This window comes from Syngnathoides biaculeatus, chromosome 1, assembly GCF_019802595.1.
Source record: "Syngnathoides biaculeatus isolate LvHL_M chromosome 1, ASM1980259v1, whole genome shotgun sequence".
NCBI classification, from domain to species: Eukaryota; Metazoa; Chordata; class Actinopteri; order Syngnathiformes; family Syngnathidae; genus Syngnathoides; species Syngnathoides biaculeatus.
Window position 1 is genome coordinate 6,618,351 of NC_084640.1, and position 14,669 is coordinate 6,633,019.

The following is a 14,669-nucleotide window of genomic DNA, read 5'->3' on the forward strand; positions in this document are numbered from 1 at the left end:
GAGATTGGAGGTAAAATCCCCAACAATAAACAAGACAATGTAAACAAAACAAAAATGCTATTCATATGTACCCCGACTGAAAGGAATGATTCCAATATAAAAAAAAAAAAATTAACACAGAACTCCTCAAAAACTATGAAATGAAGTCACAGTCAAAACTGCATCATGTGACTGACATGCAATTCCTACTTATTCAAGGGTATCCAAGTGCTCACATATGCAGTAATGTTCAAAATAATAGCGGTCCAATGTGACTAATCAGATTAATCCACATTTTCAGTATATTTTTGATTGCTACATGTCAAACAAGTTACTAGTAGATGCAGTAGATTCTCAGTAAACCAAAACCCAGCATTCAGGATATACACAGTTGTGCAATTTGTTGAAAGGGATGTTTAATAAAATAGTCTGCCGTTGACTTTACAAACTCAAAAACTATTTTTTACAAATTTTTTTGTTCCTAGGATTTACCAATCCTTTGACTCACTAAACTAATATTTAGTTGTTTGACCACATAAAAAATATATATATAGTGAAGCAGTGATATATATATATATATATATATATATAATATATATATATATATATATATATTATATATATATAACTGCTTCACGTGTGTGCCATGGAATCACCCAACCTTTCAGCTGTTTTCCCATTCAACGATTCCTTAACGACGTTCCCCAATTCATTTAAATTTATTGGTTTTACTTTAGAAATAGCAGTTTTGATGTCACCCAACACTTGTAACTTTGCGGGGAATTTTTGTAAATAGATTAGCTTCATACGGATGGATTCTCACTGTCACAGTACTTACAGATAACTCCAGACTGTCTTTGATCATCCTAGTTTTTCTGCGATCCATTTTGATGGTTCTCTTCCGTTTCTGCCATGTGTCTCTGGTTTTACTCTCCTTTTTAAGACAGAGATCATTTTAGCTGAATAGGCCGTAGCTTTTTGCACCTCTTTATAAGGTTTTTAACCCCTAGAATCAAACTTTAAATCAAAATACACTGTTCTTCTGACCATTGTGTTGAAAGGACCCATTTTCCTCAGGCTTTCAAGGAGAAATGCATGTTCAACAGGTGCTGTGCTTAAATAGAGACCACCTGATTCACACCTGTTTTTCACAAAATCGCTGACCTCACTGATTGAATGCCACACTGCTATTTTTTTTAAACACACCCTTTCAACAAATTGCCCAATAGCACAGACTTAAATGTGTCTATTTCATGAATGCTGGGTCTAGTTGGTTTTCTGAGAATCTACTGCACCCACTGGTAACTTGTTTGACATGTAGCAATCAAAAATATACTGAAAAGTGAATTAATCTGGTTAGTCATATTGGACTGCTATTATTTTGAACACCACTGTAAAGTACTATTCATTCCCCCCCCCGCCGCCAACACACACACACACGAAATTTCCATCAAAATCTTCTGTTCAGTCCTCAAATAGCTCCAGGAAAAGAGGAGGGAATAATTCAGTTGGACACTCCACTTTCATGTGAAGGAATCGGCTTGCATGGCAGGCGCCGATCATTCGTAGGTCTGTGACTTTCATAAGCAGCTTTGGCCAGAAATGAGCAGGTTTGTGTTTGCGGTAGTTGATGTAATGTTCCAAAGCCAGTAGTAACTCTTCTTGGCAGTGATCTATCCCCTCCACACTACTCAAGCCTGGACGATCTGATGAAAGAAACAGAGAATTTAAGTTTGCATGGTTTTACTATAATACAGATAACAATGAAAAAGTTATGAGATTTGTTGGTTTTGTCTGTGGTTTTCTCTACTGGTTCACAAAGTGTAATGAAAAAGTTATATAAAATATTAAATATAAATTATAGAGACAGTAAAAGTTGAGTTGTCCCCTTTTAATTGTTGACAAGTTTGTGTGCTGCAATGATTTCATTTTCTGGGGCTTTATGCTCCTTGTCACAGATATTGACTCTCAACATAAAGTCCTGTCGAGTTCTCCTCTGCCAAGTCCGCTCATTACTGTAAAAGTTCATACATTGTTTCTTGGACAGACTGTCAGGAATCTATTTGAAGAGTTTGTTTTCAAAACGAGACATACGCATTTTTTTTTCAGATTTACGAAACTCGCGCCAAAATTATCCATTCGGAGCTGGATAACACATACACACGCAGACGCACATACGCTAAAAAAAAAACCCCATACAGGATGACCAAGAATCTCTGCATGTCGTCTTATGACTGACAACACGAGTGAAGGAATTGATTTGCACATGGGAGAGAATGACTGCACTGTGTTAAGGAGAGGATGACCGCGGCCATGTGTTGTGAGATTTTGGGGAACAACCCCTTTCCCTCAGTCAGAGCATAGAAGATGGGTCGTGGCTGGGTCTTTTCGACGTGACAATGACCCGAAGCACACAGCCAGGAAAACCAAGGAGTGGCTCTGTAAGAAGCATATCGAGGTCCTGGCGTGTACCAAATATTAACATTGTTTTTCTCCGGTTTTCAAATACTTGTTTGCAGCTGTATCACACAACTAATACTAATATTACTAATACTGATTGGACTAGCAGGATGTGAGTGAATGTCCTAACATAACCTCTGGTTCAAAATGCATCTGAAGCGCTCGTGTTTGATCTTAAAGTTGCTGCCAAAACACCCACGCTGAAGAGAAAGATGCAAAATTAGAGGATTGCTTGAAAATGAAGCTGCTTTTGTTTTGTGGACAGTAGATTCCAAACCCCCCCCCCCAAAAAAAAAACGGCCTTTTAACAATGAGGAAGAGGAGGGGAGGGAGCTGATGGATTGGCAAAAAAGTTAAACTTGACTTGACTCAAATATCGCAGAAGTTACGCTTTTGTGGCGCCATTATGGTGTGAATGAATCAGCAGCACGCCACATAAAGAATGATGTAGTAAACATCAACGTGAAGCTGCAATGACGCATTCAACCCCACGAGGCTTTTCGGCAAGCAAAGAAAGGTTGGTTTGAAAACTTTTAAAAGCGTGCGACAATACGGTACAAGCTGTCGAGTTTAGGAATTGTGTTGACAGTGTTTTGTCCTTGTACAGGATGTTGGATTAAATTGATTATTTGTCCATTAAATTAAAATCATATTTGCTCTCCTGTTTTGCTTTTAATGATCTTTTGCTATGCTTAATACGCTTCTATTGACTCGCATTTGCTTTGTTTGCTCACGGTTATTTGTGTATCGACTCTTCTTCTTCTTCTTCCTTTCCTTTCAGGTTGTCCCGTTTGGGATTACCACAGCGTGTCATCTCAGATGAACGCACATTTATTTGGCACAGTTTTACGCCGGATGCCCTTCCTGACCCAATCCCTCTGCTGGGGAGAGAAGCTTACATACCTGGTATTCCCAGGCCGTCTCCCCTCCAAGTACTAACCAGGGTCAAACCTGCTTAGCTTCCGAGATCTGACGAGATCGGGTGTTCTCAGGGTAGCATGGCCGTAAACCGTTTGTTTATCGACTCACGGTTGCTTTATCTTGTTTCCCGTTTGTTACACTAATGAAATGAAAGAAGAGGATTCGTGGCGATTTGGCCAAAACTGGGTGGAGTTGGAGAGAGAGACACATCCCGTGTTCTCCTCGCGAGCAAAAGTTCCGCTTGTCGAGGAGGGGTGCCACAAATGGAAGTGATGTAACAGTGGTACATTGGAAGTAACGTCACAACAATGTGCCATGGACATTCAGTGCTACACTAGTAGACATTGCACATTTGATTTGTTTTTAACTTTCTGTACTGCAATAAAAGTTATTTTATTGTTATTCTTTAACTAGACACTTGTTGTGTTGTAATTTTTGTCTCAAGTGGGCAATGTATAAATGCTGTATGCATTCTGGTACCCGTCCAATGCTGTAGAATAAAAACTAGACCGCCCACAGGCCCCTTTCAGGTGGTAATTCAGCTTCAACTTCCGGTCAGGGCAAAACATTGCTTTGGGTACTATTTCACTCGAGAGTTGACACCCTTTGACATCCTTACAATTAGACAATGTGAAACATAACAACATCAAATTTAGTTGGAATACGTTAGGTTTAGCTTTTTTGGTGTCAACATGGTTAATTCTTGTTGCGTTGTTGGCTGTCCAAACCGTGGAGGCAGTCGCAAAGAAGTAACTTTTCAGCGATGTGTGTTTCAGTTTAACCTTCATTAGGCCGTAGGCTTGAACTTGAAGTTTAAGTAATAACATTATTTACCCTGAAATTTATGAAAGACTACTTTTTCTTATTAGCCTCAGCTTTAGTATTATCCCCAGTGTAACGAGTAACAGTTAGTGGATAGAAATAATTATAAATTATATCTGGAGAACTTTTTATATTACTCCTGAATACCATCAGATAAGCATCGTAGGCAGCTATGGGAGCATGCCATCAACCACATTGATGCAGCGACGAAGAAGCAATGGGTGCTGTCAAGATATGATGTTTGATCTGAACACTTCAGAGAAGAAGAGGACTTCTCTCTCTCCAAGCACAACCATTTGAAGCTGCTCAAGAAGACTGCGATGCCATCTTTTTATCTCTGAGAAGCACGAGGTAGGAACCTTTCAGGAGCCATTAATTAATTTGCACAACATTGTATATCAGTACAAGTTAGTCAAAACATGCATTTACACTGGATCTTTAACAATGTCTTTAAAGGATTTTTAATACAGTAACTCAGTTCTTGATTGTTTCACTGCTAATACATACAGGCTTTTTCATGAATTTGTGGAATTCCTCTTCCAGGGGCCATAACTTGTGGGTTTTCCAAGATTTCTAAGGTATATTTTTGTACATTTTGTATACAGGTATATTGTGGTTGATTTCAAGTTTACCATAGAGTCATATAAGTAGCATTGGGTTCTTTATAGTGTGTTTTTATATTCTGAAGAACCAGTCCAGGCCAGCTAGTCATAGAATGTGTACTTCATCATTGGAATGCATGAAAGAGCAACCACCCCCAGCAGACGTTGGTGCTTGTGTGGAGGTTGTAACTTCAGAACACAGTTACGCCTGCCAGCCTGATTACCCTCAAACGGAAGTACTACGATAGCCTCCAGAAGCTGGAGGAGATGCAGAATGATCTCCACAATACAAAGCTTTAGGAGAAGTGTGCCAAGGTCTGCATTGGGAAAATCTTACATGAGGTGGCAGAGCAGAAGAAGGTGATGGTAATAATCAGGTTGCTACTGCTCATTTATATGATGTAATATTACATGTGTATCTTAACTGTAAATGTTTGTGGTTGTAAACATCTAGTAAAGTTTTGTATTTTTTATATGCCCTTCAATTGGATGATATCATTGAGGTACTAAATGCTGGAGATTTTACATTGTTAAATAATAGTATTCGGAATTATGTGTTAAAAATTAATGTGTATATTGTGAACATTTTTATGTTCACTTTCAGATATGGCTGTAGTGAACACTTATTTCCAAAAGAGGGAGGAACATATAGTGATCTACAAGAGCGGCGGTAGAACCACGCAGGTAGATTATATTTTGTGCAGACGATGTAATCTGAAGGAGGTTACTGACTGTAAAGTAGTGGTAGGGGAGAGTGTAGCTCGACAGCATAGGATGGTAGTATGTAGGATGATTCTGGTGGTGGGTAGGAAGATTAAGAAGACAAAGGTAGATCAGAGAACCATGTGGTGGAAGCTGAGAAAGGAAGAATGTTGTGCGGCCTTCCAGAAAGAGGTGAGACAGGCTCTCGATGGACAACCGAAGCTCCTGGAAGACTGGACGACGACAGCCAAGATGATCAGAGAGACAGGCAGGAGAGTACTTGGTGTGTCATCTGGTAGGAAAGGGGAGAAGGAGACTTGGTGGTGGAACCCCATAATACAGGGAGTCATACAAGGAAAGAGATTAGCGAAGAAGAAGTGGGATACTGAGAGGACTGAGGAGAGGCGAAAGGAGTACATTGAGATGCGACGTAGGGGAAAGGTAGAGGTGGCAAAGGCTAAACAAGAGGCATATGAAGACATGTACACCAGGTTGGACACGAAAGAAGGAGAAAAGGATCTCTACAGGTTGGCCAGACAGAGGGATAGAGATGGGAAGGATGTGCAGCAGGTTAGGCTGATTAAGGATAGAGATGGAAATGTGTTGACTGGTGCCGGTAGTGTGCTAAATAGATGGAAAGAATACTTTGAGAAGTTGATGAATGAAGAAAATGAGAGAGAAGGAAGAGTTGAAGAGGCAAGAGTGAAGGACCAGGAAGTGGAAATGATTACTAAGGGGGAAGTCAGAAAGGCATTACAAAGGATGAAAAATGGGAAGATAGTTGGTCCTGATGACATACCGGTAGAGGTATGGAAGCAATTTGGAGAGATGGCTGTGGAGTTTTTGACCAACTTATTCAACAGAATACTAGCGGGCGAAAAGATGCCTGAAGAATGGAGGAAAAGTGTTCTAGTTCCCATTTTTAAGAACAAAGGGGATGTTCAGAGCTGTGGGAACTATAGAGGAATAAAGTTGATGAGCCACACAATGAAGTTATGGGAAAGAGTAGTGGAGGCTAGACTCAGGTCAGAAGTAAGTATCTGCGAGCAACAGTATGGTTTCATGCCTAGAAAGAGTACCACAGATGCATTATTTGCCTTGAGGATGCTCGTGGAAAAGTACAGAGAAGGTCAGAAGGAGCTACATTGTGTCTCTGTGGATATAGAGAAAGCCTATGACAGAGTACCAAGAGAGGAACTGTGGTACTGCATGCGTAAGTCTGGTGTGGCAGAGAAGTATGTTAAAATAGTACAGAACATGTATGATGGCAGCAGAACAATGGTGAGGTGTGCCTTAGGTGTGACAGAGGAATTTAAGGTGGAGGTGGGACTGCATCAGGGATCAGCTCTGAGCCCCTTCCTGTTTGCAGTGGTAATGGATAGGCTGACAGATGAGGTTAGACTGGAATCCCCTTGGACCATGATGTTCGCAGATGATATTGTCATATGCAGTGAAAGCAGGGAGCATGCAGAGGAACAATTGGAAAGATGGAGACATGCACTGGAAAGGAGAGGAATGAAGATTAGCCGAAGTAAAACAGAATATATGTGCGTGAATGAGAAAAGTAGAGGGGGAAGAGTGAGGCTACAGGGAGAAGAGATAGCGAGGGTGGATGACTTCAAATACTTGGGGTCAACAATACAGAGCAATGGAGAGTGTGGTCAGGAAGTGAAGAAACGGGTCCAAGCAGGTTGGAACAGCTGGCGAAAGGTGTCTGGTGTGTTATGTGACAGAAGAGTGTCTGCTAGGATGAAGGGCAAAGTTTACAAAACAGTGGTGAGGCCGGCCATGATGTACGGATTAGAGACGGTGGCACTGAAGAAACAACAGGAATCTGAACTGGAGGTGGCAGAAATGAAGATGTTGAGGTTCTCGCTCGGAGTGACCAGGTTGGATAGGATTAGAAATGAGCTCATTAGAGGGACAGCCAAAGCTGGATGTTTTGGAGACAAGATTCGAGAGAGCAGACTTCGATGGTTTGGACATGTTCAGAGGCGAGAGAGTGAGTATATTGGTAGAAGGATGCTGAGGATGGAGCTCCCAGGCAAAAGAGCGAGAGGAAGACCAAAGAGAAGGTTTATGGATGTGGTGAGGGAAGACATGAGGGCAGTTGGGGTTAGAGAGGAAGATGCAGGAGATAGGCTAAGATGGCAAAAGATGACACGCTGTGGCGACCCCTAACGGGACAAGCCGAAAGGAAAAGAAGAAGAAGTTGTACAATAAAAGTTTCCTGTTGTATTTTATTACTATAAAATAACAAAAGTGAAAGAAAGTCACAAGTTATGAAGAAAAGGTCAATGGCTGTAACGCTTGCTAGGCCTATTTGGATAAACAAAAGTAAAATAAATGCCTCAGATGATTGATTTATAAACCTGAGAGCGATACTGTGGAATTTATTGATAACATTTCTGAGATTGTTCATCCTCTCCTACAAAAAGTGTCAAATATTTCTTGTAATTTGTGGAATATATCAATTGAAATGCCTGGTAAGCTAAGACGAGAGGTGGGCGTGGCAGTTGACATGTTTGGCATGGGAAATATTATTAAGGTCTGTACCTCCTATTACATATGTATGTATCAATGCATCCTCTATACCAGGGGTGTCCAAACTTTTTGCAAAGAGGGCCAGATTTGGTAAGGTGAAAATGTGTGGGGGCCGACTATTTAGCCTGACATTCTTTGAACCATTAACATTAAATACAAATTAACTTTTTGGGATTTTTTTTTATTTAATTACAAATGGCATACTTTTACTTTTACATTTTTTTTTTACATTTAGGTTTTTACCGAAATCACAAACCACAAAAAATTAAGAAAACTATAAAGGATATCTAAGTTCATGTGAAACATTACATATTATTCACTATTATATGCTCACTGTAGGAAAAGTGCTGAAAACAAAACAATGATCACTGCATATTCAAACTGTCATTTTGACCATCGCAAAAAAATTAATTAACTGAGATTTAAGAATTTATTCAACTCAGAGGACTTAACAAAGGTCTTGCCTGCACTAATGTGAAGGGTGATACTGGGATCTTGACTGCAGTATGTAGTCCATGTCTGGCTCAAGAGCAGTGATTTTGATGCGCAAGACGTCACGCAGGTGAGAGTCACTCAGTCTCGTCCTCATGCGGCTCTTGTTAATGTTCATAACGGAGAATGTCTTCTCGCACATGTATGTGGAGCCAAACAAGCTCAGCATTTTCTTAGCAAATGTCCGAATTGCTTGGAACCTGCCTTCATCCAGCTGGCGGTAGAAGTTGACAAGAGGGAGCTGTTGGTGCCGACTGCGATGCTCGGCGTCACACTGCAGCTCAATGAGCTCCAGTTGCAGGTGGTCTGGAGCGTCATCAGGGTCCACGGAGAAAGGAGAGGAAAAAAGCGTGATCTACTTTTCAATAGCTGCAAAGTCCCGAAAGCGCTGCTGAAACTCCTCAACCAGAGATGAGATGTCTGCTGCCTACTTTGTCATTTGCGCACTGATATTGATCTGTGGGAAACTGGTCACAATTTCCTGCAGCGACGGGAAATGTGCGGTATTGGGCTGCGCCTGTGACAGGTGTCTTTGGAAAAGTAGCAGCTTGGTCCGAAAGGCTTTGATGTGTGAATACAGTTGGCTTACCACTGCATTTTGCCCTTGAAGGCTTGTGTTCAGCGCATTCAGATGTCGCGTTATGTCAACTAAAAATCCCAAATCAGCCAGCCAAACAGGATCATTTAATTGTGGCATGGGTTTCCCTTTTTAGTCAAGAATTGTCCAATTTCCTCCCTGAGAGAGAAGAAGCGCTGCAGCGCAGACCCCCGACTGAGCCACCTTACGTCGGTGTGATACAAAACATCTCCGTATTCAGCCTGGATGTCGAGAAGAAACTGTTGAAACTGGCGGTGGCACAGCGCTTTGGAGCGAATATAATTAATAGTCTTTATCACCGGTTTCATAACATTATCATATTTCATATATTTGGCACAGAGAACTTCTTGATGAATAATACAGTGGAGTTTACTAGCGCTGCCTCCTTCTTCGCTGACTTTGTTACAGACAAGGCTTGATAATCCACTCCGCTCGCCAGCCATGGCAGGTGCGCCGTCCGTAATAATCCCGGTGACTTTATTCCACTGTAGTTTCATGTCATCTACGGTGGAACAAACAGAAACAAATAAATCCGTTCCTCTTGTTTGGCCCTTCAGACTCTGGAGGTCCAGAAGCTCTTCACTCACGTTCATGTCATTGTCCACTCCTCTTAAAAAGATCAGTAACTGAGCGGTGTCGGACGCATCCGTGCTTTCATCGCACGCTAACGAGAAAAAGTCAAACTCAGTTCCTTTTGCCTCTAACTGTCTCTTAATATCTAATGAAACGTCTTCAATTCTCCGTACCACAGTATTACGAGCCAGGCAAATATTGGCAAACTCTTGCTTCTTCGCGGGACAAATTTTCTCAACCATTTTCATTACACAGTCTTTAATAAATTCACCCTCAGTGAAAGGTTTGCAGTGCTTTGCAATCAGCGTTGCCACTTCGTAGCTTGCCTTTGTGGCATTTTCATTTGACTCACGGACTCTTGTGAAAAAGCTTTGCTGTGCCGTTAAAACAGCTTCCAGTTGCTTCACTTTTTCACCGGGTTTGTTCCCAGTTAGCTTGTCGTAGCTAGCATGTTTCGTCTGGTAGTGCCCCTTGATGTTGAATTCCTTGAAAACAGCCACAGTCTCTTGGCAAATTAGGCAGACACAGTTGTTTCGTATTTCAGTGAAAAAATACTCAAATTTCCACTTGTCCTGGAAGCGGCGGCCCTCGCGGTCAACTTTCCTTTTTTTGTTTACAGACGCCATGTTAGAAATGGGCTGGGCTGAAACGATCACGCAAGGTCAAGGGTCACGGCGGCCAGAGTGCGGCCACAGGGCTACTGCCATCTTCTGGTGAAATGAAAAATAGCTTTTTGTACACATGTATTTTATACTGTGGTCAACAGTGCTGGCGGGCCGCATATTATTGATTTCATGATAGAGGCCGCGGGCCGGTAAAAATTTGTCCACGGGCCGCAATTGGCCCGGGGGCCGGACTTTGGACATGTCTGCTCTATACCTTCCTGTGCATGCTGCAAATGTTTAGATTATATTCATGTCTCTCGGGATCCAAAATATCCCAAGTATTTGGATTTAATGCATCGTTTTCCATAACAATGTGTGTATGTTTACCATGCTTTTTGCCATGACCCGAAGTCAGAGCCTATTGACCTTGGCGGCAGACAAAATGGATGCAGCGTGGCTGTAATTAGACAGGCATTCAAGTTGGAGTTTTTGTCACTGGCATTTGCCGGTTCATTGCCTTGCGTTAGTGAGTTGCATTCACTGCCTGTGGTACTCTCCGCTTCAATGCGTAAGTTAGGGTAACCCTAATCACAGCGATTCTGTGCCCTTTAGTTTAATCACGTCTTGTTGACTTTGTTAGTTGGCCCCAGAGTCATCGGAGTACCGGAGGTTCATGACAGGGGGGATTGACTCACTCTTAACTGCTCTAAATGAAGACTGCATCTTGCACATCTCAGACCACAGCCCAGTTTATTTGGACTTCGATTTAAAAAACAGTAAAAACGTGTTTTCTTGGAAGCTTAATTTAAACGTACTTAAAGGGAAAATGAAAGAGAAGGCATTAAAATATAACTGTCAGAGAATGATAATGGGGAGGTCTCCCCTCTCATGATTTGGGATACAGGTAAAGATGTCTTGAGAGGGATGACCATTACCGTAATTCCCAGCCTACAAGCGCACCTTGTTATAAGCCTCACCCAGCACATTTGTAAAGGAAATACCATTTGGAACATAAATACGCCACGGCTGTGTAAAAGCCGCAGGTGCCCACGTTGAAAACCACATTGAAACACGATATATTTACAGTAAGACGGTACACAGAGAGTTTAATGCTAACACCAACGCTACCACCGTGCTAACGCTAATGCTAGCACCATGCTAACAGGGCCAGTTAAAACAAACATACTGGTAAAAATCTAAATCACTGAGACACGGCAGTAACATGCTAGTGCAGCGCTAACTGGGGCGGACCGGTAAAAGTCACCTCGGCTCATATAGTCCACCGGTCTCACTCTTGCCTTTTCCGCTCGAGTACCCCCTTGCGGCCATTAGAAAAAATACACAAATTAACCACATCACCGCATAAACGCAAGGTTGAAACCGTGTGAAAAAAGTTACGGCTCCTAGGCCGGAAATTACGGTACTTAACTGGCACTTCACAAGAGGTTAAAATGAGAAAAATTAAACAACCTACAAAAAGAATTGGAAGACTTGAAAAAAAAAAGATATCCAAATGGGAATCATTCAAAGAATCAAGGAAATTAAAAAAACAGATTACCAGTATGTAAATTTAAGACACAGACATATAGAGACACAGAAAAACCTAACCTTTTAAAAACAGAGATATTACGTAGTAGGTAGTAAAGCAGCCAAAATTTTGGGATATAGACTGAGAAAACAACAAGCAGAGAGGGCAATACACAAAATTAAAGACCCAACGACTAAACAAATAAAACACAAACTTCAGGATATTAATAATAGCTTTGAAAAGTATTATCAAAAAGTATGTACAGCTGTAAAGGGGATAACCCACCTGAATCTCTGCTTCTAGCATTCCGCCACCCAACACTCACAGAAGACCAGAATAAAACATTGATGGCTATTGGTGAATTTCAAAAGGCAACCTTTAGATTAAAACCCAACAAGACCCCAGGTTTTGATGGGTTTACAGGGGAGTGGTACAAGAGTTTTAAAGATTTATCTCCTCTGTTGCTCAGAACATTTAATTAAGTTTTGAGGAATGGAGAAATCCCTCCTGGAGAGAAACAATTATTCCAGTAATACCAAAAGAAGGGAAAGATGCAACAGACTTCTCTAATTATTGGCCAATCAGTTCATTGAACGTGGACTACATACTCTTCACTTCAATTTTACCAAAACACCTTGAAAAATATTATGAAATATTATTCAGTTGGAACAAACCGTTTTTTTTTCAAACAAAGTCAAACAAAACACAATGACAGGAGAACATTACAGCTAAGTAATCGCATAAACAAGAACAAATTAGATGCTGTCCTATCCTGGCCAGATCCAGAGAAAGCGTTTGATTCTGTTGATAGGCTTTTCTTTTATAGCATACTAGACAGATACTATCTCCATCGTGATTTTACTAAGAAAATACCTGATATCATCAACCCACTGCCAAAATATGGCTCAACAAAAGATTATTCGATAGTTTTGAACTAGAGAGCATGTTGTCGTCAGGGTTGCCCTTTGTCACCGCTGTTGTTTGCTCTTTTTATATGCCACTGAATCAGAGGATTAAACAGAATGAGAGGATTAAGTCCGTCAAGGTGACCGATGAAGAACATAAAATTGTTGTCTGATGATGATATTCTGATATATTTGGGGCATTCATCCAAATCTCTCCCAAAATTACTCACAACTCTGAGAGAATATGAGCTAGTACCAGGTTATAAACTGAATAAGGACAAAACTCAAATTTTGTCAATAAATTACTCCCATAGCCAGTCCATCAGTGAAGAATTTAATGTAAATTGGTAAATGTAATATAAATCACTTACGGCTGAACATTCCTATAAATGTGGAGACAATTATATCAGGATCTGTTCCAAGACATACCAGTAGATTCCAAAGGGGACATTTCAAGAATTAGATAAATTAATATCAAGATTTCCTCCGAGGGTCCCCATAGCGCAGTGATTAGAATGAGTTCGTTTCTCACTGGGGCCTTCACTCCCCACAAGGGGTTTCGTCAGGAAGGGCATCCGGCGCAAAAACTGTGCCAATCAAACATCTGAGATGATATGCTGTGGTGACCCCGAACGGGACAAGACGAACGAACGTTTGTTAATATAAATATTTATTTGGCTTTGTTAATTTGATTGCTTCTTTTTGATTATCTGCAGCCCGTTGGGCAGCAGATTATTGTGCTACCTATAAGCCGGTCCCAAGCCCGAATAAATGCAGAGTGTTGCGTCAGGAAGGGCATCTGGCGTAAAACTGTCCAAAACATATATGAGTGTTCATCAAACGAATTCTACAACAGCTAGGTCGTGGCCCGGGGTTCCTACACCCGCACCCAGAAATGTTAATCTACAACGTGTAGGTAGAAATTCAGTTAATGTAGGTCGAAGACAAAAAAGAGGAGGAAAGCGGCTTAGTCAGAAGAAGAAGAGGAATGCACAAACCCGACAGCTGGATGTAGGGACTTTGAATGTTGGGACTACGACAGGAAAACCTCGGGAGTTAGTTGACATGATGATTAGGAGAAAGGTTGATATATTGTGCATCCAAGACAGCAAGTGTGGGAATAAAGCTAGAAGTTTAGGTGCAGGGTTTAAATTGTTTTATCATGGAGTAGATGAGAAGAGAAATGGAGTAGGGGTTATTTTAAAGGAAGAATGTCTTGGAAGGGAAAAGAGCATCAGATCGAGTGACGAGGCTGAAATTTGAAACTGGACGAAGTAGTCCTGAGCATATCAGACGGGAAATGGCTACAGTGGCAGTAGTGAACACTTATTTCCAGAAGAGAGTGGAACATAGAGTGACCTACAAGAGCGGAGGTAGAAGCACGCAGGTGGATTATAGTTTGTGCAGACAGTATAATCTGAAGGAGGTTACCGACTGTAAGGTTGTGGGGGGAATGTAGCTCGACAGCATAGGACGGTGGTGTGTAGGATGACTCTAGTAGTGGGTAGGAAGACTAAGAAGACCAAGGTAGACCAGAGAATCAGGTGGTGGAAGTTGAGAAAGGAAGAATGTTGTGTGGCCTTCTGGAAAGAGGTGAAACAGGCTCTAGATGGACAGGAAGAGCTCCCAGAAGACTGGAATACTACTGCCAAGGCAGGAGAGTACTTGGAGTGTCTTCTGGGAGGAAAGGGGAGAAGGAGACTTGGTGGTGGAACCCAAAAATACAAGAAGTCATCCAAGGTAAGAGATTAGCGAAGAAGAAGTGGGACACGCAGAGGGCTGAGAAGAGGCATAAGGAATACATTAAGATGTGTGATAGGGCAAAGGTAGAGGTGACGAAGGCTAAACAGGAGGCATATGACGACATGTACTCCAGGTTGGATATGAAAGAAGGAGAAAAGGAGCTCTACAGGTTGGCCAGACAGAGCGATAGAGATG

General features: G+C 41.5%; 1 protein-coding gene and 1 pseudogene across 1 annotated transcript in view; both read right to left on the reverse strand.

The window, feature by feature from the left end:
* Window positions 1–628: 628 nt before the first annotated feature.
* The window catches only part of thrb (thyroid hormone receptor beta), a 59,946-nt gene continuing 45,905 nt past the window's right edge, over window positions 629–14,669 (reverse strand). Inside the window, exon 7 of the mRNA XM_061846209.1 lies at window positions 629–1,685. Coding sequence (XP_061702193.1) covers window positions 1,444–1,685 — 242 coding nt within the window. The 3' untranslated portion in view covers window positions 629–1,443. The remainder of the gene's footprint in view (window positions 1,686–14,669) is intronic.
* On the reverse strand, window positions 3,332–3,449 carry LOC133504359 (5S ribosomal RNA; annotated as a pseudogene).